Source organism: Denticeps clupeoides, chromosome 6, assembly GCF_900700375.1.
Source record: "Denticeps clupeoides chromosome 6, fDenClu1.1, whole genome shotgun sequence".
In the NCBI taxonomy this organism is placed as follows: domain Eukaryota; kingdom Metazoa; phylum Chordata; class Actinopteri; order Clupeiformes; family Denticipitidae; genus Denticeps; species Denticeps clupeoides.
The window spans coordinates 23685011-23706569 of NC_041712.1; the positions used below are offsets into that span (position 1 = coordinate 23685011).

At 50.2% G+C, this 21559-nt stretch overlaps 1 protein-coding gene across 1 annotated transcript in view; it reads left to right on the forward strand.

Moving 5' to 3' along the window:
* Positions 1 to 399: 399 nt before the first annotated feature.
* The window catches only part of zzef1 (zinc finger, ZZ-type with EF hand domain 1), a 39738-nt gene continuing 18578 nt past the window's right edge, over positions 400 to 21559 (forward strand). Inside the window, exons 1-40 of the mRNA XM_028983863.1 lie at positions 400 to 1015; positions 1838 to 1982; positions 2252 to 2446; positions 2559 to 2742; positions 3261 to 3460; positions 3932 to 4142; positions 4302 to 4418; positions 4535 to 4713; positions 7655 to 7753; positions 8048 to 8139; positions 8267 to 8412; positions 8648 to 8753; positions 9436 to 9654; positions 9861 to 9952; positions 10047 to 10216; positions 10305 to 10438; positions 10521 to 10591; positions 10679 to 10793; positions 10874 to 11033; positions 11313 to 11434; positions 11516 to 11638; positions 12010 to 12179; positions 12269 to 12350; positions 12496 to 12697; positions 13020 to 13153; positions 14443 to 14677; positions 14764 to 14840; positions 14960 to 15050; positions 15338 to 15818; positions 16590 to 16754; positions 16852 to 16971; positions 17267 to 17428; positions 17503 to 17632; positions 18060 to 18198; positions 18301 to 18466; positions 18772 to 19034; positions 19738 to 19880; positions 20312 to 20447; positions 20626 to 20786; positions 20963 to 21243. Of these exons, the coding sequence (XP_028839696.1) occupies positions 602 to 1015; positions 1838 to 1982; positions 2252 to 2446; positions 2559 to 2742; positions 3261 to 3460; positions 3932 to 4142; positions 4302 to 4418; positions 4535 to 4713; positions 7655 to 7753; positions 8048 to 8139; positions 8267 to 8412; positions 8648 to 8753; positions 9436 to 9654; positions 9861 to 9952; positions 10047 to 10216; positions 10305 to 10438; positions 10521 to 10591; positions 10679 to 10793; positions 10874 to 11033; positions 11313 to 11434; positions 11516 to 11638; positions 12010 to 12179; positions 12269 to 12350; positions 12496 to 12697; positions 13020 to 13153; positions 14443 to 14677; positions 14764 to 14840; positions 14960 to 15050; positions 15338 to 15818; positions 16590 to 16754; positions 16852 to 16971; positions 17267 to 17428; positions 17503 to 17632; positions 18060 to 18198; positions 18301 to 18466; positions 18772 to 19034; positions 19738 to 19880; positions 20312 to 20447; positions 20626 to 20786; positions 20963 to 21243 (6632 nt within the window). The 5' untranslated portion in view covers positions 400 to 601. The remainder of the gene's footprint in view (positions 1016 to 1837; positions 1983 to 2251; positions 2447 to 2558; positions 2743 to 3260; positions 3461 to 3931; positions 4143 to 4301; positions 4419 to 4534; positions 4714 to 7654; positions 7754 to 8047; positions 8140 to 8266; positions 8413 to 8647; positions 8754 to 9435; positions 9655 to 9860; positions 9953 to 10046; positions 10217 to 10304; positions 10439 to 10520; positions 10592 to 10678; positions 10794 to 10873; positions 11034 to 11312; positions 11435 to 11515; positions 11639 to 12009; positions 12180 to 12268; positions 12351 to 12495; positions 12698 to 13019; positions 13154 to 14442; positions 14678 to 14763; positions 14841 to 14959; positions 15051 to 15337; positions 15819 to 16589; positions 16755 to 16851; positions 16972 to 17266; positions 17429 to 17502; positions 17633 to 18059; positions 18199 to 18300; positions 18467 to 18771; positions 19035 to 19737; positions 19881 to 20311; positions 20448 to 20625; positions 20787 to 20962; positions 21244 to 21559) is intronic.

Consider the following 21559-nt stretch of genomic DNA (forward strand, 5'->3'; position numbering starts at 1 on the left):
ATACTAATCCAATACGAAATCCTATTATTGCTTATAATAAGCGGACCTGGCAACATAACGTATCGCAAAGTGCGCATGTGTACTCCTCTGTTTCCTCAGATTGACCAAATCTGGTAGACGCGCAACTCAATCGAAAGACTTTTGCACTTAAAATTGAATAGGATAAATTAATGTTTTGCACTGATTGTTTTTAATGAAAGCAAAAAAATGTCATGTATATTGTGTGAATGTGTTGCTTGTAGATTTTTTTAGTATTCGTGCCAAACGTTTTTCCAAATCGTTATAAACGTATTATAATATGCTGCATAATGTTTAAGACTATGATCAACTGTAAATGTTCTTTCTGTTTGTGAAGACGTTTTAACCAATCGGGTCGCGCCGTTTGCACCACGTGTCTCGACACGGAAGTAAACAGCAAGTCGACGCTCTCGCCCTCCAACACCTTCTTTGGTCCAAAGTTTGTGACAAGTGATGACGTAGGCGGATTGCTGCGTGCGGTGCGTCAATGCGGTAGTGACACCGAGGAAGCGCGCAGCTCGGGTTGGGCCGTGGATCGGTTCGGGCCGAGAGCGACACGGAGCCGGAGCCGCCAGGGGCGGCGATGGGCAACGCGGAGAGCGGCTGCGGTGCGGCCAGCGGCGACGAGGACGATGTCGACACGGAAAGTCCGGGCTTCGCCGAAGGCAGCCCGGCCTCCCCGGCCGCCGGGGTCGGAGGCGGCGGCGGCGGCGGTGGAGGCTCGGGCAGGAGCGGCAGGGCGCCGAGCAGCCCCGCCTCGCCGGGCAGCGGACTTCCCGCCCCGGGCGCCCTGCTGGAGCAGGTGAAGCTCCGCGAGGCGGCGGCCCGCATGAGCGACGCGTGGGTGGCCATCTCGGAGTCCGTCCTCGCCCGGAACGAGGGCGCCCTGGTGCGCTGGCTGGAGGAGCGGCTGAGCCGCGGCGAGGAGTCGGTCACCCTGGAGCAGTTCTGCGAGATGCTGGAGAGCAGAGATGCTCCCCGGTACGAGTGCGAGGAGGTGGGTGTCGGTGCCACCCGAACTGATCATCAATACGTTATCAATACCAGTATCGGAGTGATGGTTCAACGCTTGTACTGTACAAACTCTTTTCCGTGACCAGCTGTTGCTGTAAACCCTTCTAGATCTCGACCCAACTCTGTAAACTAATGAACGTCCTCCTACAGATGGAGGACAATACAGTACAGTCCAAAAGTTTGGACACACCTTCTCATTCAATATGTTATCTTAACAAAATGTGTACTTAACAAAAAGTGGAGACCAATCCAGATGGTTTGGGGTGAGCTGGACCAACAAGTGCTAAACACCTCTGGGAACTCCTTCAAGACTGTTGGAGAAGCATTTCAGGTGATGACCTCTTGAAGCTCATCGAGAGAATGCCAAGAGTGTGCAAAGCAGGAATCAGAGCAAAGAAACTAGAATATAAAACATGTTTTCAGCTATTTCACCTTTTTTTCGTTAAGTACATAACTCCACATTTGTTCATTCATAGTTTTGATGCCTTCAGTGAGAATCTACCAACGTAAATGGTCATGAAGATAAAGAAAACACATTGAATGAGAAGGTGTCCAAACTTTTGGCCTGTACTGTATATTGTATTCTCCACACACATCACGTCATTGTTTCATGAAAACTTGGAAATTCTGCGATAAACGCTTTATAGGTAAATCAATATTTGATCAGATTGCGTGCAGCTTGAATAAACGGCGGTTTGGTTTTCGACGGTTCGTATTGGTGCCTGAGACTTTTGCACAGGCCTGGCCTGTAGGTCTTGAGTCTTGTGGACTCCTTAAACGTTTTCCTTTTTAACCCACACCCCAGGCCTTCGGGCAGTTCGACGCCGAGGGGGACGGCATCGTGGACGTGGAGAACATGCTGATGGCCCTGAAGAACTGCAATGGGGCCAACCTGCAGGGAGACCTGAGTCACGTGATCAGGCAACTGCAGGCCTGCTCCCTTACTCCAGGTAATAGTCTGGGCCTTACCACAACATGGCCATTTACATTTACAGCATTTACCAGACGCCCTTATCCAGAGCGACTTACAGTCAGTAGTTACAGGGACAGTCCCCCCCTGGAGACACTCAGGGTTAAGTGTCTTGCTCAGAGACACGATGTTAGTAAGTGGGATTTGAACCTGGGTCTTCTGGTTCATAGGCGAGTGTGTTACCCACTAGGCCACTACCGCTGCAGTTCATTTCCTATCTAGTTAAGTCTGCTCGTTTGGTTTGTTTAGGGTTTGTAGACATCTTCTCCAGATCCAAGGACCGCTTAGGAGCACACGCCTCCAAGATCCTGCGGTTCCTGCACCGGAACCGAATTCCCAGCAGTGCCATCCCGTTCCCAGTGCTGGAGGGCTACAACAGCATCTGCACCATGAGGTCTTCTGTGATGCAGGACTTCCTGGAGTACCTCCTGCAGAAGGAGAAAGGTGCATGCAAGGCCTCGCCGTTCTAGCAACGTTTTTATTACCCTCCCTTTGAACTTTGAACTCTGCTTCCTCCACATGCTACAGTTATCCATTTTCTTTCTTCCTCGGCCAGATCTAGATATCCAGTACCGGGCGGAGCTGAACAGCGACCTGGAAACGGACAAGGTGAAGGTGGTGACGCAGTGCTACAGTTTAATCGAGGCGTCCTCCAACGCCACCGAGGTCCACAAAATGACCAACGGGGAGACGGTGTCGTTCTGGCAGTCCGACGGCAGCGCGCGTTCCCACTGGGTCAGGTGAGGCTGATTGGAGTAAAGCTGATTTGCGTTTCGGGTGCCCCCTCAAACATACACTCGGGGCAGTGGTGGCCTAGCGGTTAAGGAAGCGGCCCCGTAATCAGAAGGTTGCCAGTTCGAATCCCGATCCGTCAAGGTACCACTGAGGTGCCACTGAGCAAAGCACCGTCCCCACACACTGCTCCCCGGGCGCCTGTCATGGCAGCCCACTGCTCACTCAGGGTGATGGGTTAAATACAGAGGACACATTTCACTGTGTGCACCATGCTGTGCTGCTGTGTATCACAAGTGACAATCACTTCACTTTAACTTTGGCCATTTTTTTAAAAACATATCAAGGTTATTCATAATTATTCGGGACTCCATTTTGGAAGAGCTGGAATTCTTTTCCGAAGATGAAGTGTTACCAGTTGGGCCGCAGATTTGTTCCTCGCCCGCGACTCGCCAGAATCCCGTCGAATGCGGGCTTATTTCGAGGTCCCTGCTGAGTCCCTCGCCACTCGTGTGTTGACGTGTAGGCTGAAGCTGAAGCCCGACATGGTGCTGCGGCGTCTGGCCATCGCCGTGGCGTCCAACGACCACAGCTACATGCCTCAGCTGGTGTCCGTCGCCGTGGGGAAGAACCGCCGCTCCATGCAGGAGATCCGGGACGTCCGCATTCCCAGCAACGTCACCGGCTACGTGGCCCTGCTGGACAACGCCAACATCACCCACCCATGTGAGTAAAAATAAAGTGCAGTGAATAGAAGTGAATAAGATGTTTAGATGCCCTCAGTCAGTTACATTTGCTTTATGTGGTGAAGGTGTAGGTGTTTCTCCATGTAGTTTTATTAAAAACTACTAACATGTCACTTTGGGTGACATGGGCCAGTGGTGGCCTAGCGGTTAAGGAAGCGGCCCCGTAATCGCAAGGTTGCCGGTTCGAGTCCCGATCCGCCAAGGTGCCACCGAGGTGCCACTGAGCAAAGCACCGTCCCCCCACACTGCTCCCCGGGCACCTGTCATGGCTGCCCACTGCTCACTCAGGGTGATGGGTTAAATACAGAGGACACATTTCACCGTGTCACCGTAATAAAGTCCAGTGTAGCTCGAAGGCAGAAGACTTGCATTAATAAGAACAAAAATTAACTAATGGGAATAAAGACAGAGGCTACTGCTCCTCAGCATTTTCGGGTTCGTCCTTGTTCAGACGTTCAGATCAACATCAAGCGATGCCTCAGCGACGGGTGCGACACCCGCATCCACGGCCTGAAGACCATGGGCTACCAGATCACCAGGGCCAAGGAGGTGTCGGTCACCGACGCCTCGGCCATCTGGTACCTCTCCCTCCTCACCTCCCTGGTGACGGCGTCCATGGAGACCAACCCCGTCCTGGCGCAGACGGTCCTCCAGAGCACCCAGTGAGTCCGGACCGGGTTTGATGTTAATGCAGCGTACTGTCACCCTGCCTGGCGCCATTAACAACAGATGTCCGGGTGGAATGTCATTTTTTTCTTTTTTTTTTGCTTGGTTTGTTTCAGATATTCCTAAAAATGTGTGTGTGTGTGTGTTATTTGCAGAAAAGCCCTGCAGCACATGCCACCCCTGTCTTTAACCCCCTGCTCCTCCGAGTTTCCCAAATTCTTCTCCATGAACATTCTGGAAGAAGTGGATGGCTTCCTGCTGAGAGTGGCCGAGTAATACTTCCTGGCTTCCATTACATAAACCGCACATCTATAATTTATACACACACACACACACACACACACACACACACGACTCTCACGTTCTCTCCCCGTCTGTCTGCCTGTAGTTGCTGCGTAACGCCGGACGCCGAGTTGACCCTGCTGGCCTTTGCCCTGGCAAGGGGCAGCGTTGCCAAAATCCTGCAGTCCCTGTCGGGCATCAGTGAGCGCCTCGACTCAGAGTATCGAGCCACGTCCCTGCTGGCCTCCATGGCAACAGCACGGCTGCGCCTGCTATACAAGAACGGTGAACCTCGCCCGCCGTTCATGGCAACTGTTTGTTTTGTAGCTGAACTGGCTGAACAGGCAGAAAGTGGGCGGGTAGTGGCCAGGGAACAGGTAACTGAAGGGGAAGTGAACGGGGAACTGGGCTGGTAGTGGACAGGGAACAGGGAACTGAAGGGGAAGTGAACGGGGAACTGGGCTGGTAGTGGACAGGGAACAGGGAACTGAAGGGGAAGTGAACGGGGAACTGGGCTGGTAGTGGACAGGGAACAGGGAACTGAAGGGGAAGTGAACGGTGGGAGCTGGGCGGGTAGTGGCCAGGGAACAGGTAACTGAAGGGGAAGTGAACGGGGAACTGGGCTGGTAGTGAACAGGGAACTGAAGGGGAAGTGAACGGGGAACTGGGCTGGTAGTGGACAGGGAACAGGGAACTGAAGGGGAAGTGAACGGGGAACTGGGCTGGTAGTGGACAGGGAACAGGGAACTGAAGGGGAAGTGAACGGTGGGAACTGGGCTGGTAGTGGACAGGGAACTGAAGGGGAAGTGAACGGGGAACTGGGCTGGTAGTGGACAGGGAACAGGGAACTGAAGGGGAAGTGAACGGGGAACTGGGCTGGTAGTGGACAGGGAACAGGGAACTGAAGGGGAAGTGAACGGGGAACTGGGCTGGTAGTGGACAGGGAACAGGGAACTGAAGGGGAAGTGAACGGTGGGAGCTGGGCGGGTAGTGGCCAGGGAACAGGTAACTGAAGGGGAAGTGAACGGGGAACTGGGCTGGTAGTGAACAGGGAACTGAAGGGGAAGTGAACGGGGAACTGGGCTGGTAGTGGACAGGGAACAGGGAACTGAAGGGGAAGTGAACGGGGAACTGGGCTGGTAGTGGACAGGGAACAGGGAACTGAAGGGGAAGTGAACGGTGGGAACTGGGCTGGTAGTGGACAGGGAACAGGGAACTGAAGGGGAAGTGAACGGGGAACTGGGCTGGTAGTGGACAGGGAACAGGGAACTGAAGGGGAAGTGAACGGGGAACTGGGCTGGTAGTGGACAGGGAACAGGGAACTGAAGAGGAAGTGAACGGGGAACTGGGCTGGTAGTGGACAGGGAACAGGGAACTGAAGGGGAAGTGAACGGGGAACTGGGCTGGTAGTGAACAGGGAACTGAAGGGGAAGTGAACGGGGAACTGGGCGGGTAGTGGCCAGGGAACAGGGAACTGAAGGGGAAGTGAACGGTGGGAACTGGGCGGGTAGTGGCCAGGGAACAGGGAACTGAACGGGTAGTGAAAGGGGAACTGGGCTGGTAGTGGACAGGGAACAGGGAACTGAACGGGTAGTGAACGGGGAACTGGGCTGGTAGTGGACAGGGAACAGGGAACTGAACGGGTAGTGAAAGGGGAACTGGGCTGGTAGTGGACAGGGAACAGGGAACTGAACGGGTAGTGAACGGGGAACTGGGCTGGTAGTGGACAAAGAACAGGGAACTGAACGGGTAGTGAACGGGGAACTGGGCGGGTAGTGCACAGGGAACAGGGAACTGAACGGGTAGTGGCCAGGGAACAGGGAACTGAACGGGTAGTGAACGGGGAACTGGGCTGGTAGTGCACAGGGAACTGAACGGGTAGTGAACAGGGAACTGGGCTGGTAGTGCACAGGGAACAGGGAACTGAACGGGTAGTGAAAGGGGAACTGGGCTGGTAGTGGACAGGGAACTGAACGGGTAGTGAACGGGGAACTGGGCTGGTAGTGGACAGGGAACAGGTAACTGAAGGGGAAGTGAATGGGGAACTGGGCGGGTAGTGGCCAGGAAACAGGGAACTGAACGGGTAGTGAACGGGGAACTGGGCTGGTAGTGCACAGGGAACAGGGAACTGAACGGGTAGTGGCCAGGGAACAGGGAACTGAACGGGGAACTGGGCTGGTAGTGCACAGGGAACAGGGAACTGAACGGGTAGTGAACAGGGAACTGGGCTGGTAGTGCACAGGGAACAGGGAACTGAACGGGTAGTGGCCAGGGAACAGGGAACTGAACGGGTAGTGAACGGGGAACTGGGCTGGTAGTGCACAGGGAACAGGGAACTGAACGGGTAGTGGCCAGGGAACAGGGAACTGAACGGGTAGTGAACAGGGAACTGGGCTGGTAGTGCACAGGGAACAGGGAACTGAACGGGTAGTGCACAGGGAACTGAACGGGTAGTGAACGGGGAACTGGGCTGGTAGTGGACAGGGAACAGGGAACTGAACGGGTAGTGAACGGGGAACTGGGCTGGTAGTGCACAGGGAACAGGGAACTGAACGGGTAGTGAACGGGGAACTGGGCGGGTAGTGCACAGGGAACAGGGAACTGAACGGGTAGTGAACGGGGAACTGGGCTGGTAGTGGACAGGGAACAGGGAACTGAACGGGTAGTGAAAGGGGAACTGGGCTGGTAGTGGACAGGGAACTGAACGGGTAGTGAAAGGGGAACTGGGCTGGTAGTGGACAGGGAACAGGGAACTGAACGGGTAGTGAAAGGGGAACTGGGCCATTAGTGAGCAGGAACTGAGTGGTGAACTGGGCAGGTAATGAACGAGGAATTGGGAGGTTAGTGGACGGGCGGGTAGTGAACAGTAGCTGATCTGGGGAACTGGGTGGTTTGTGAACAGGAAGTGAAAGGTGAACTGGGTGCGTAGTGAATGGGGAAATGAACAGGGAATTAGTGGGTTAGTAGATGGGCAGGTACAGAACAGTAGCTGAACAGGGAACTGGCCAGGTACTGAACATTAACTGAAAGGGGAATTGGGCGGTTAGTGGACAATGAACTGGGTTGGTAGTGAACGGCAAATTGGGGAGTTAGTGAGCAGTAGCTGAACGGGGAACTGGGCGGACGAGCGGGAATGGGGAACTGGACTTGTAGTGAGCGGGGAACTGAATGGGGAATTGGGCGGGTAGTGAACGGTTCGTAAATCTGTCCATGCGCTGTGTTACAGGTAAAGCTCTGCAGCTGCAGCTGCAGGCGTGTGATGTGAAGGGAAAAGATGAGAAGTCTGGACCGGAGAGCATGCTTGCTGAGTCCAGCTCAGGAGACGGTAAAATGATGTAAAACACAGTACGGTACAGCACAGCATGATGCAGCATAGCAATGTACCGTACAGCTTTTTATAGACATTTACATTTACAGCATTTACCAGACGCCCTTATCCAGAGCGACTTAAGTGTCTTGCTCAGGGACACAATGGTAGTAAGTGGGGTTTGAACCTGGGTCTTCTGGTTCATATGCGAGTGTGTTACCCACTAGGCTACTACCACCTCATGGGTAATGAGCTTAACACCACTGTTAATCGGTGTGAGACTGCTGAGCTGGAGCTCCATGTCGTCTGCAGGCTTCCTCACTGAGAGCGGTAAGAGAAGGGCCAGTGTGATCCTCTCCACTGAAGACCAGAGCTGCTTCCAGGTCACGCAGATAAAGATTAAGGTGAGTATGAGCAGAACGTCATGTTAAAAGTTCCGTTGTAAAGACATTTGCCGTAATCATGAAGCGGTTTGTTTTCCCTCTTCCTCATTAAAAGTAAATCTCTGCTCTCTCTCTCTCGTGGTTTCAGGTTCGTAAGGGAGCTGTTGGCGCGAAGTGTGGCCTTGTATTTGCCTACAACGATTCAGAAGCTTTTAATGCAGACAGACACTTTAAGAGGTTTAAAAAGTTCGACTCCTGGGATTACAAGACCTACAAAGAGTTCGTGCAGGAAAGGTGAGAATAACAGAAATAACGTTTTAATATTAGAATCTTTTGTCTCTGTGCTCCTGTCAGGGTTGGTTCAGGTTTGATATGACAATAATAGATTGCGCCTATTGATTATACTGCTGCCTCACAATGTTATCTGTCTCACGTGCACACAGGGAAATAAAAGGGCGTATTGCAGGAGACAGCCTGCAAAATGCATTAATGCACCATTTCTGTCCCTCTGATTGGCTGTAAATGTCAGCTCCAGGCCTGTGGAGAGTGGTGAGGACGTCCCCATCGGCTGGTTTGAGTTGGAGGAGGACTGGAACGACATGGAGATTAAACTGCAGCAGGTTCGCGTCTCTAAGGTACGAATACTCGCTGGCGCCCCGCGTAGTCTGCACACCGTGGCCGGTCAGACTGGCCTCTCGTTCCGCAAGGGAGCAACAATGGAGCCGCGTCCTTCCTGTCCAGCGCCACGCTGTCCTCCATCGCAGCTTCGCCGCACCCAGCTGCATTATGTAGAAGCTGAATGGGCTTTTGTTCCGCTCTCAGTGCCCACTACTCGTACTAGAGTTTCTGCCATACGGCCGAGCGTCACGGGTTCACAGATGAAAGGCCAACAGTTCATGTTTGTGCCTCAGTAAATTAATAATTTTTTTAAATCACTAGTTAAAGGTTCGGCCTCTGCGAAGCAGCAAAACTTGATGCATCGCTGTTCTCATCAAGATTCAAGATTTTTATTTGTCGCATGCACAGTTATAGCAGTAGAACATGCAGCGAAATGCATCCTGTACCGCTCGGTCTTTGCTGTGCATAGTTAAGAATAAAGTTCTAAAAATAAATAGAATAGAATAAAGGTGGGGAATGAAATAGAATTAGAGCGGAGAAAGGCTGGTAGGATAAGTATGGGTCATGGGCAGCCCATATCCTGAATGAACCATGAGCCAAACTTTTTTTTTACTCATCTGGGAAGGTCAGCTGGACTAGACAAGAATATGAATAATGTGAAAAATGCGGCGTAATGTATTTTAATGGTCTTTCTGGCAGTTCCTGATGGTGAAGTTCCTGTGTACGCGCCAGGACTCGGCGGAGCGCCTCGGCGTGCAGCAGCTTGGTTTCAGCGGGTACCTGTGCCCCAACGCCGAGCGCTCGGAAGATCTCGAGAGCCTCCAATTGCAGCCTGAGGGGGGCGACACCGAGCTGGTCAGGGGCCTCACCCTGCTGAAGAAAACGCTGTTCTTCATCCAGCAACTCACCCAGGACATGGTATAGAATTCAAAACCTGCGGCAACGCCAACAAGGATGTGAAATTGGTATCAATGTCTCAGAACACACAGAACCATTTAGTGCCAAAAAAGCAATTGTGACTATTTTTGCGATTTAGAAGTGTAGGGGAATGAAATATTGTTCAAATGTACATATTTTTAGTTATATATATTGACACCAACCTATAACAGCATATGTGTCTGTAGGACATGGCCTTCTGCAAGCAGAAGCTGTTGCTGGACTTCAGCGGTTTGAATCTGCGGCTCTTCTGGGACTTTTACAGCAAACTCATGAATATGTGAGTTGTTCCACATCTTCTGAGTGTTTTTTTTTTTTTCCACAAGGCCAGTCTCTGTGTGTTATTCAGTTGTGTGTGTGTGTGTGTGCTTCAGTGAGGGAGACGAGGTGATGAAGACCAGGATCCTGCTGCTCCAGCTGCTCCAGAACTGCTTCACGGTGCTGCCCGCCCTCCCGGAGGGGCGGAGTCCAGATGAGCCTTCAGGCAGCTCAGAGATGCACCCTGCCGAGGCCGTCTGGGAACTCTACACACACCTCTGTCAGGGTGAGGGAGACTGAGGTCACCTGAGGTCGCAGTCACCTCACCTGAGGTTGATTGATTTATTCAATGCCACTGTCCTCGCTCGTTTCAGTGGTGGACCACCGAGAGTCTGGTGCGCCGGTGGACAAAATGCTGAGGAAGGAGGCGGTGAAGGCCATCCTGAATGGGGCAGCCATCTTCTTCCCAGACAAACAGTGCCGGAGGGACAAGCTGTTTGACATGATGGTGTGTGTGTGTTTGTGTCGTTGTGCTGTTGTCACCTTATTTGTACCATCTTGGTAAAATGCATTTCTTTTCTAATCAATAGAAAAATATCACAGAAGAAGATCAGTCGGAGTCGGCGAAGCTGACATTCGAGTCTCTGTGCAACTATTTCAGGTGATTTTACGCAAACAAACACACACACACGCGCACACACACTCTCACTGGGTTTCACTCTTCTTTACTTCTACACTCCACCTGCAGTGATCAGGACCCCAGTGGTCTCCTGATGCTGCCCCCCAAAGGAGCCCCCTCGGACTTCGACATCAGCCCGGTTCTGAGCGTGATGGACACCCTGCTGCTGGTGGCCACGCGGGAGGTCGGCGGCGAACTTCCTCTCTGTAAACGCTTCCACCCTCGTGGTGTCTTGACTAACGTCCCCCTCTCCCTTCCTCCCAGTGTGAGGTCCTGATGCTGGACTCAAGTGGAGGGTCCAGTCGGAAGGTGCTGCTCTCGCTGTTCTGGGCCCTGCAGGGCAGTCTGCTGTCCTGGTGCTATCTGCAGCTGAAGAGTGGAGCAGCCACGCCCTCCGAGCTGGCCAGAGACATCCTAGTCAAATGTTCGTCATGATGACAAATGTCTACTTTTAATAGACAGATATTTTTTTTATATGTATTCCGATGTAAATGTCATTTATTAACACTTTGTCAATAATTTATTAACAATTCGTGCTAATTGTTTTCAGATAAAATATAAATACCAGCAGTCATTCAAGTAAAAAAAAAAATATATATTTTTTTTAGTGATTTATTGGTGCTGTAACATGTGGATTTAACATTACGACTTTTATGTTTTGTCTCCTCTTATTCCCACCTGTTGCTCCGCCCCTCCTCTGCAGATGTGGAGCAGTTCCTGGGTGGGACCAGAGCCATCCTGACCTCCCTGCTGGAGCGTTTCGGCAGCAGCGACGTTGTGGAGAAGCTGAGCGGCTCCATCATGGCCATATCCACCAGGCAGCTGGTACTGAAGTCCACCGTTTAACATTAATGATTATTAATGATGCCGCGTGGGTTTTATTAATGCCGCGTGGCCTTCTTTCAGACCATCTTCCTGCTGGAACTGTGTCCTCTGGACATCCCCCACTGCGTCATCTTGCGCAGTTTCTCCTCCCTGGTGGACCTGCTGAAGAAACTGTCCAGCAGCGCTGAGGACCTGTTCTCCAAGGTTGGTTCTCTAGTGGGATGCTCAGATTGATGACATTTTTTTGGTTTTGTTTTGTCAGGAAAATGTTTATTTTTGCGCCAGCATGGGAGAGTTTAAATAATTTGGAAGAACATTAATCTCATCACAATATTTTTTTTTTAATTATTTGTACCCTTGTATGAAGAAACAGTCTTTTGACTGAAGATTATATGGGTCACATTATAAAGTTTAGTTATATATTTTTTAAGCATATAGAAAATGTATTAACCAAATTAAATGATAAAAAAACAGTACCAGTGTCACAAATGATCCATACTTATTAAAGGAATGGGTTCTTTTAAAAGACGCTGAGTGCAACTCCAGAACTGAGTGTGGATTGGTTCTGTGTCCAGGTGGACATGGAGACCTGTCAGCAGCCCCTGCAGCCAGTGGTCCTCAGGACATGGAACATGGAGTCTCCACACAACTACGAGAACAGCCGCCATGAGACCACAGTGTTCGTCTGCCCAGGAGCCACGGCTTTCGAGGTGGAGTTTGACGAACGCTGTGAGACTGAAAAGAGGTAGGAACTCAGCCCCGAGGAGAGCTGTCTGACTCGAGTGCCCTCAGATGCACTGATGGTTTAAAAAAATGAATTCATTGTACCAACAGATATGACTACCTGGAGTTTACAGATGCCAGAGGGGGAAAGGTTCGCTATGATACTAAAGTTGGCACCGAGAAGTGGCCCAAGGTAATAATCAGTCCATGGAGTGTGGTGAACGATGTCCTAATCATCCAATTAAAGTGCCAATCACACCTTTATACACAGAAGATGCATCCAATAATGTTAGCAGTTTCTAAAGCTCATATAGCTGTTCTGTTCCCTTCCCCTGCAGAAAGTGACATTTAAAGCCGGCCCACAGCTCCAGTTCCTCTTCCACTCCGACGGCAGCAATAACGAGTGGGGCTACAAGTTCACTGTGACTGCCTACGGCCTGCCGGACATCAGCGTGTCCTGGATCTCCGACCTGCAGCTGCTGGTGTCCAGGCTGATGGGTAGGCTTGCGTCCCGGACTATGGCCTTCAAATCCACACATGGTGAGTCCTGCTTTACAGATTTACAGATCTATAGATAAGGATATAGAGATATAAAAATCGATAATCTGTATGTTCAATATTTGTTCACTTATTCTCACTTTGTACATATTCACAATCTCATAACTCTTTACATATTTTATTCTTTATATTGCTGTCAATATAGTACCTTATTTATCGTATTGTGTGAATAGTCAATTTCAATTCTGCACTAGACTGAATGTTTAATAGTTGTTTTTTAGTTCGGTCCAAGTGACATGGGGAAAAAAAATGAGCCTGGACTTCTGTTTGTAAGTGTTAATTCGACAATTTTACTTGTTTCCAGTAATCCGTAAGGTGAAAGAGGTTCCTGCTGGGAAGATGAGCCACGTCCTTTCCTCCGCACTGTGGAAGCCTGTCTTCAGTCACGGTCTGCTGGGTCCTTTGGACGAGTTTGACTCCAACGTGGAGCAGGTCAAGGTCCGTTTAAAAGAGCAAACCTGTCAGATATTGTATTAGATCGAACATGCTTATCCTGACCCAACACTTCTTTGTAACACCTTCTGGAATATGGATGAACGATTTATCAAATTGAAACCAGAACAACTGCGATCGTTTTTTGCAAATGCAGCCTCTGCTCCATCGGTTAACATCGGCCTTGACGTGGCTGGAGACAGTCAGTGAGCGAGAGACTGCAGCGTTGGGGAGGCACCCCCATTTACATTTACAACATTTACCAGATGCCCTTATCCAGAGCGACTTACAATCAGTAGTTACAGGGACAGTCCCCCCCCTGGAGGTTAAGTGTCCTGCTCAGGGATACAATGGCAGTAAGTGGGGTTTGAACCTGGGTCTTCTGGTTCACAGGCGAGTGTTTTACTCACTAGGCTACTACCACCTCCAGCCTTGGTGGCGATAGCACGGAATGGCACATACATGGGAAACAAAGTTCTGTCCTCTGCGCGTTTCTTCTCAGCAGCCCACCACGGAGGTCCGACAGGTGCCATGACAGTTAATCTCATCATGTTGATGTCCCTGTGTGATGACCAATCATGCTCACCAATCAGATATGTCCCAATCTAAAGCACCGCCCATTTAAACACATGGTAGGCTACTTATAGCGCAGTGTAACTGTATAGTATGCTGCAGTTTTTTAATCCATGCAAAAAATTGCAAATCAATTTGCAGTATCTGTCAAATAAACCAGACGTTGAGTTTTCTTTTCATTTCAGCTACATGTTAGACAGTTCATAGTGAAATGACGTTTCTCCAGAACCTGGTGCTACATGTAACATTTAATAAAAGATACATACTGACAAAAAGTACACATGTGTGACACTAGCAGAGCTACATAAAGGTGCACGTGGGGGGTGTGTAGAGTCCTTCACAATGCTGGTGGATTTCCTGCTGCAGCGTGTGTTCTAAATGTCCGTTATGGAGGGAAAAGAGAATCCAATGATCTTCTCAGCTGTCTTCACTATCCGCTGTAGGGACTTGCGGTCCGATGCGGTACAGTTCCCAAACCAGACAGTGATGCAGCTGGTCAGAATGCTCTCAGTAGTCCCTCTATAGAAGGTGGTGAGGATGGGTGGTGGGAGATGGACTTTCCTCAGCATCCACAGGAAGTAGACACCTCTGTCAAAATCATTCAGCCTTGTTCTGGAACATTAACCCTACATAGATTTCCTACATTCTAACAGTTGTGATTGTTCCATATGTCTTTGGAAGGTGCACCAGAACCACTGTAATCATGGATCTTTGTATCGTAGGTCCACACCGGAGTTGAGGTGGCTGACTTCCTGATGGATTTTGTGAGCTGGGACCCCGCCCAAGAGCCCTCTGATGCCAGGACCGAGCTAATGAGGGCGCTCATGCTGGCCTGCAAGAAGCACCAAACCAGGAGTGAGATTGCTGCTGGGTCAAAGGTCGACCAGGCAGTGAATGCAATCTGGGCCGCCATGGTTTACCACACACCGCCTTTGCATCAAGCCTTAAGAACCTACAGTAAATAAATGCAATACAATCAAATGTACATCAGCCGATTTATTTCATTAAATGTGAAATAAGTTTTTAAATTCTTATTTGTGCAGTTAAGGATGGTCAGACCTCCCTCAGTGGAGACCTTATCCAGGTGTACATCCTGGCAGATGGCATCCGGACATGGATGGTTGGTGAATCTCATCTCATGTCGACATTTAGTTTTGCATTAATGAATCCGTGTTGATACCTTTTAGCAGAACGAGAGCAGGTGTCAAACCCTCCTAATATGTGCTCTGCTGTCTGCAGCTGGAGATGAAGCAGCGTTTCCTCATGGGCCAGATGAATGTGCTGGATGACCGGGACGAAGCTCAGGGGGAGTTCAGTATCGAGTCTCTGGGTGAGTGTGGTTATCCGTAAAACCGTACAGACGAAATGTGCTTCTCTACTCATGTTTACTCAAGAGCCTCATTCTGACATGAGATAGATAGATAGATGCTTTCATCTGAACAAGTACATCAAGATAATGTTTGGAGAAAATCAGCAGTAGGACAAAGACTGATAAAAAAAATGCAGAATAGAGTAATTAATCTGCACAATAAATAATGGCTTAATTATGAGGTAACTGAGCTGGCAGTTCTATACCCATCATGCACCCTGGTAGACATTCTTTCTTTATTTCTGTAGCGGAGGTGTGCGTCGGTAAGAGTCGTCTCCTCTTCCGATTCAACCCTGCTGGAGGAACCCTTCACCAGAACTCTGTGCCTCCAAAAACAGCAGACGGTGCTGCACCCCTGCTCAGATCCGACTCCATATCGGAGGGGGACTTCCAGGCCTGTCCCGGGACGGACTGCGCCGAGAGGGACCCTGCCACCCCGGTTCAGACACAGATCTCCTCATCCTCTGACCCTGGAACCTCTGGCGGCGCCAGCCACACACCGGGCACAGCGGGCCAGGGAGGGTCTACAGAGAGCCTCCACTCCCAGCCCGGAGAGCCCACCTCGCCTTTAGCCCTCGCCCGCAAGGCGCCCTTCAGCCGGGGCCGCCTGCGCCTCCTGTCCTACCGCTCGGTGGAGGAACCGCGCATGCCCCCGTCTGTCGCAGAGAGGTTTCCCACCCTTAAGCACATCCTCAACTTCATGAAGGACCAGACAGTCAGTGAGGCCAGGTACCATTCCACTTAAGACCATTCTGGTTCTGATCATGTGATATCTGGTTAGGAAGCGGACCTGTAATCAGAAGGTTGCCGGTTCTAATCCCGAGGTGCCCCTGAGCAAAGTGCCGTCACCACGCGCTGCTCCCCAGGCACCTTTCATGGAGCCCACTGCTCACCAAGGGTGATGGTTAAATACAGAGGACACATTTTTTTGTGTCACCATGTGCTGTGCTGCACAATGACAGTCACGTCACTTTCTTTATTACTGTTATTAAATATGTATCTGCTGAAACAATCATGTGATTGGTTGCAGTGGACAGTGGTCACCCAGCGGGTAAGAAATTGGACTCGTAACCGAAGGGTAATCAGAAGGTTGCCGGTTAGAATCCTGATCCGCCAAGGTGCCACTGAGGTGCCACTGAGCAATGCACCGTCCCCACACACTGCTCCCCGGGCACCTGTCATGGCTGCCCACTGCTCACCAAGGGTGATGGGTTAAATGCAGAGGACAAATTTCACTGTGTGCACCGTGTGCTGTGCTGCTTTGTATCACATGTGACAATCACTTCAATTTAAATAAAATTTTTTAATTTAAACCTGAACCACCATGATGCCACTGAGGTCCCCATGATGAAGGTACCGTCCCAACACACTGCTCCCCGGGCGCCTGTCATGGCTGCCCACTGCTCACCAAGGGTGACGAGTTAAATGCAGAGGACACATTTCGTTCACTGTGTACTGTGCTGCAGTGTATAATGACACTTTTTCACTTGTCTTTCTCAGCGTTGTGCAGACGTTGTCCCTGAAGAAGGCTCAGGCCGCCGGTGCCTGCGAGGTCCTGGAAATCGTGCACCGCTGTTTACTGACCCTGGGCAAGCCACATCTCTTCCAGTCCCCCTGCATCCTGTTCCTGCAGGAGCTGCTGGCCTGCCAGAAGGACTTCACCAGGTGGGCGTCGCCGTCCCCTGTCCCCCCCCTCTCCATCACAGTCTCATTGCCGCGTTAATACATGCAGAGTGGTTGCATTTATTTCTTTATTTTGCAGTTATTTCTCCCAGCTGCTGGGCAGCGGGCAGCAGCTGAGGGAGCGCGTGCGCGCCGCGTACCACCGCCTGGTGCTGATGCTGGTGGAGGCGGTGCAGGGCTTCAGCTCCCTCGATGAGAAGTAGGGTGGCGCATGCCGCACCTACACTTTTTCTTTTGTTTTGCATATGTAATGCAAATTAATTTTCTTTGCGTACCTTCAAGATTCTCGCCCGAGTTAAAATGAAGTGCACAGTGATCGTTGTATTGCCCATTGAGACATACTGTATGTGATTTTGGGCTATATAAGAAATAAATGTTGTTGTTGTTGTTGTTGTATTAATTGATAACAATTAGACTTGAAATTTGCATAGAGCTACGTTTAAAAAAAAAAAAAAAAAAAATGTTTAGTAATGTTTATTTTTAAACCTCTACAGGGTGCTACTGCCTGCCCTGTCCTGTGTGCAGACCTGTCTGCTGCACTTGCTGGACATGAGCTGGGAGTTGCGGGACCTGTCCCTCTTCCTCAACATCAGGCTGCCGGACCTCCTCCTGACCATGTCCCAGGAGAACATCAGCGTCCACGATATCGCCATCAGGTGTGACAAAAAAAATGTATTATAGCTCTTCCGTCTGGCGTGTTCCAGCATGACGTTTTTTTAAACGTCTTTAGCCAGTGGACGGAGGAAGACGAGATTGCCGACTACGAGCGCAACTGCGAGTGGATGGACGAGTGTGTGGACGGCATGTTTGAGAAGTGGTATGACAAGATCATGGAGCAGTCGCCCGAGACCAGGAGAAAGGTAGCAAATGCAGAACACCCACCACACCCGTCGCTTTTGTGGAAAGGTTCACCAGTAAATATTTGAACGTGCCAGAAAGGGTTTGTTCTTTTCACCGACCGTTCCATCAGAGGCCGATCCTTGTGGTTTTCATTTCTGTTGACGGGAGACTTTTCAGAAGTCTCTATATCAGTGCCACGTATATATAAATATAGGACTGTCTGGGCCACCATCTAGAGGTGACTGATATTGGCTCACATGCTTGGTTTCCTAGTGGCGTCCATACACTAGGGGGGGTCATGACCCGTGCAAAAGTCAGATCCAGCAAATGCTATCCCCCCCAGTATAATAACACCATTCCGATTAAAGTGAAGTGATTGTCACTGTGAAACGCTGCAGCACAGCACACGATGACACAACGAAATGTGTCCTCTGCTTTTAACCGCAGATGCACATGTTTATCGCCCGCTACTGCGACCTGCTGAACGTAGAGATCTCCTGCGATGGCTGCGAGAGGATCGCGCCGTGGCATCGCTACCGCTGCCTGCAGTGCACGGACATGGACCTGTGCAAGACCTGCTTTCTCAGTGAGCGCTGCATGATCAATCGCCAGTTCACTGTTAATGTAGTAAATCAAGGCCGTCTGGTCCAGGTGATCTCGGATATTCTGTGTGTGTGTGTGTCATTAGGTGGCGTTAAACCCGAGGGCCACGAGGACGACCATGAGATGGTGAATATGGAGTACGCCTGTGACCACTGCCAGGGCCTCATCGTGGGCAGCAGGATCAACTGCAACGTGTGTGAAGATTTCGACCTCTGCTTCGGCTGCTACAATGCCAAGAAGTATCCAGACAGGTGAGTTACGGTGACCTCTGACCCCAGATTGAGATGATAAAGTGAGGTGACAATGTGGACACAACGAAATGTGACCTCTACATTTAACCATCATCCATACTGAGCAGTGGGCAGCTATGAAAGGTGCCCGGAGAGCAGTGTGTGGGGATGGTACCTTGATCAAGGGGACCTTCCTTATCCTCTAGTCCACTAATGCGACACCTCACAACAATATTTTAAAATTCCCCGCCAGTGACATTCAGTACATGTCACTTGTGTACAGTTAATGTACCAAAAAATGAACTTCTTCCCACCGTGTGTCCCAGCCACCTGCCCACCCACCGCATCACCGTTTTCCCCATGGTGACCATCCGCATCAGCGACCGCCACCGCCTGATCCAGCCCTACATCCACAACTACGCCTGGCTCCTGTTCGCGGCGCTGGCCCTCTTCACCTCCGACCTCACCAGCGAGCGGGAGCAGGACGGCGAGGTCCTGGACGGCGCCACGCAGGAACACGCCAGAGCCCTGCACTACCGCTGCTCCGAGCTCATCACCGAATGCCTGCTGAAAGGGCAGACCGGGAAAGGTCAGAAAAAACGAGACAAATCTAGGATTACTTACAAGTTGTTGTAAGATGTTGCTATACAGCAGTGTGACTGGTACATTATCATGTATAGCTTTTGGATACTGGATTTCGGGCCTAATTTTTAACTGTGTGTATAATGAATAAGATAAGAGAAAGTTTTATTAGGCCCACAAGTGGGAAATTTGCATTGTCACGGTAGAAAGTGTATAGAACAAAAAAGGAAGGATCAGCGAAAATTAAAGAAACAATAGAACAGAAAAACTATACAGCAATAAAATATAAAATGTACACTATACGATCTATAAAATGTACACTATACGATCTAGAAACACAAAATATGGATGTATACACACAAGTGCACAATGGAGTTACAGGCATTGACCAAAACAGTAGTAATACACCAGAAAAATTGCACGTTTATAAATCGCACGTTACCCCCAGTAATAATAATCCACCCCTAATATTGCACGTTGCACCAGAAAAATTGCCCACAGGTATTACTGCACATGAGAGAATGGAAGAATGTGAAAGTCCATCTTAAATTCAATTACAATTACAAATGACAATCAAGACCATCACTGTAACTCATTTAGTCTCATGTTGAGCACCTTGTATTTCTATCCACCATATAAACCACCCAAATGTCTCTCTGTCTCTCCCCGTCTCTGTCTGTTCTGTCCCGTCCCGTCCCTCGTCCCTGCAGGTCTGAAGTCCTCTGCGCTCCTCTCGCTGCTGTCTTCCTCTGATGTGACCGCAGAGAGCGATCTGTGCAGCGCCACGCCGGAATCCTCTCGGGACCAGAGCGCCACCGACCCCGCCTGCTCTCCGGCTCCCCACAGTGGCAGGGTGAGGATCCGCAGTTTTGCGCCTGCTTACAATTTTTGTGCCTGAGGTGGTCGGGGATTTTGCTGTACGGAATTGAGCAGGAGGTTAGTAGGTGAAATATGAAACCTGTCAGAACAGGTCAAAAAGCCGAAAAGAGTGTGAAGTAAACGACAAGCAGATGCATGCACACACACACACACACAAACATCTCACTCACGGGAGGTCTTTTTTTTTTTTTTAATCACACCATCGTAGCCTAGTGGTTAAGAGACTCACCTGTGAACCAGAAGACCCAGGTTCAAATCCCACTTACTACCATTGTGTCCCTGAGCAAGACACTTAACCTTAAGTTGCTCCAGGGAGACTGTCCCTGTAAATACTGATTGTAAGTCGCTCTGGATAAGGGCATCTGATAAATGCTGTAAATCTCTTCTACTTTATTTTCGATGCAGAGTAAATGCCCAGAGCAGGATGCAGAAGCACCCGTAGGTGCCACTCAGGAGCATGATGGGTACAGCAAGAAGCTGCTGTCCCAGGATACGCTGGACTCCACCAGTCTGAGCAAGACGCCGTCCGTGTCCAGCGAGGGTACGATGACATTTTTCCACATACATTAATTAATGTATTCACAGTTGTTCATGGATAATTCATCATGAATTATGATCATTTCTTCATTGCAAGTTGTGTTTTTAATAGTGCACCTTTTACATTTTTGGAGGGGGGAGGTGACCTCAGTGACCAGAATTGCCATTTTCTCCAAGCGCAGCTCCAGCGTCGGAAGGAGACGTGCTTCCCTCCCCGGTGTCCGAGGAGGTGACGGAGCCTGAGGAGAAGACGCGCGTTCCGCTGCAGGAGCACGTGTTCGCAGAGTGCTCCAGGGAGCGGATCTTGGGGCTGCTGGCCGCCATGCTGCCCCCGGCCAAAGTGGTACAATGAAATAAGGGTTTTACACATCACAACTTCCTCAAAGTAAAGTATAAACATGGTTTAATGGATGAGAGGGGCAGTGGTGGCCTAGCGGGTAAGGAAGTGGAATGCCCACTGCTCACTAAGGGTGATGGGCACATTGCTGCTGTGTTCACCTCAACCTTTGACCTTTTCAGGGCCGCAGCATGTGCCTGTCCAGCCTGAGTCCCATCCTGCCCCTGCTCTTCCGGGTGGTCATCTCCAACGCCGGCTGCCTGAACGAGACGTACCACCTCACGCTGGGGCTGCTGGGCCAGCTGCTGCTGCGCATCTCCCCGGCCGAGGCGGACGCGGGGGTCAGCGAGGGCCTGACCGACAGATACAAGCTGCTCAGCCTGAGGGACGGAGCCGCGCCGGACACCGCCGGCTGGAAGACCACCCAGCTGCTCTTCAGCCTGGGCGCGGTGTGTCTGGACAGGTGAGAAGGCTGCAATTCTAATGTCATTCAGAATTTTTTATTTTTTTTTATGAGAATTGTAACAGTCCGTCTGTTTCCATGGAATCAATTCTAATGTCATTCAGAATTTTTTTTTATTAAATGAGAATTGTAACAGTCTGTCTGTTTCCATGGAAACAATTCTAATGTCATTCAGAATTTTTTTTTTTTTTTTATGAGAATTGTAACAGTCTGTCTGTTTCCATGGAATCAATTCTAATGTCATTCAGAATTTTTTTTTTTTTTTATGAGAATTGTAACAGTCTGTCTGTTTCCATGGAAACAATTCTAATGTCAT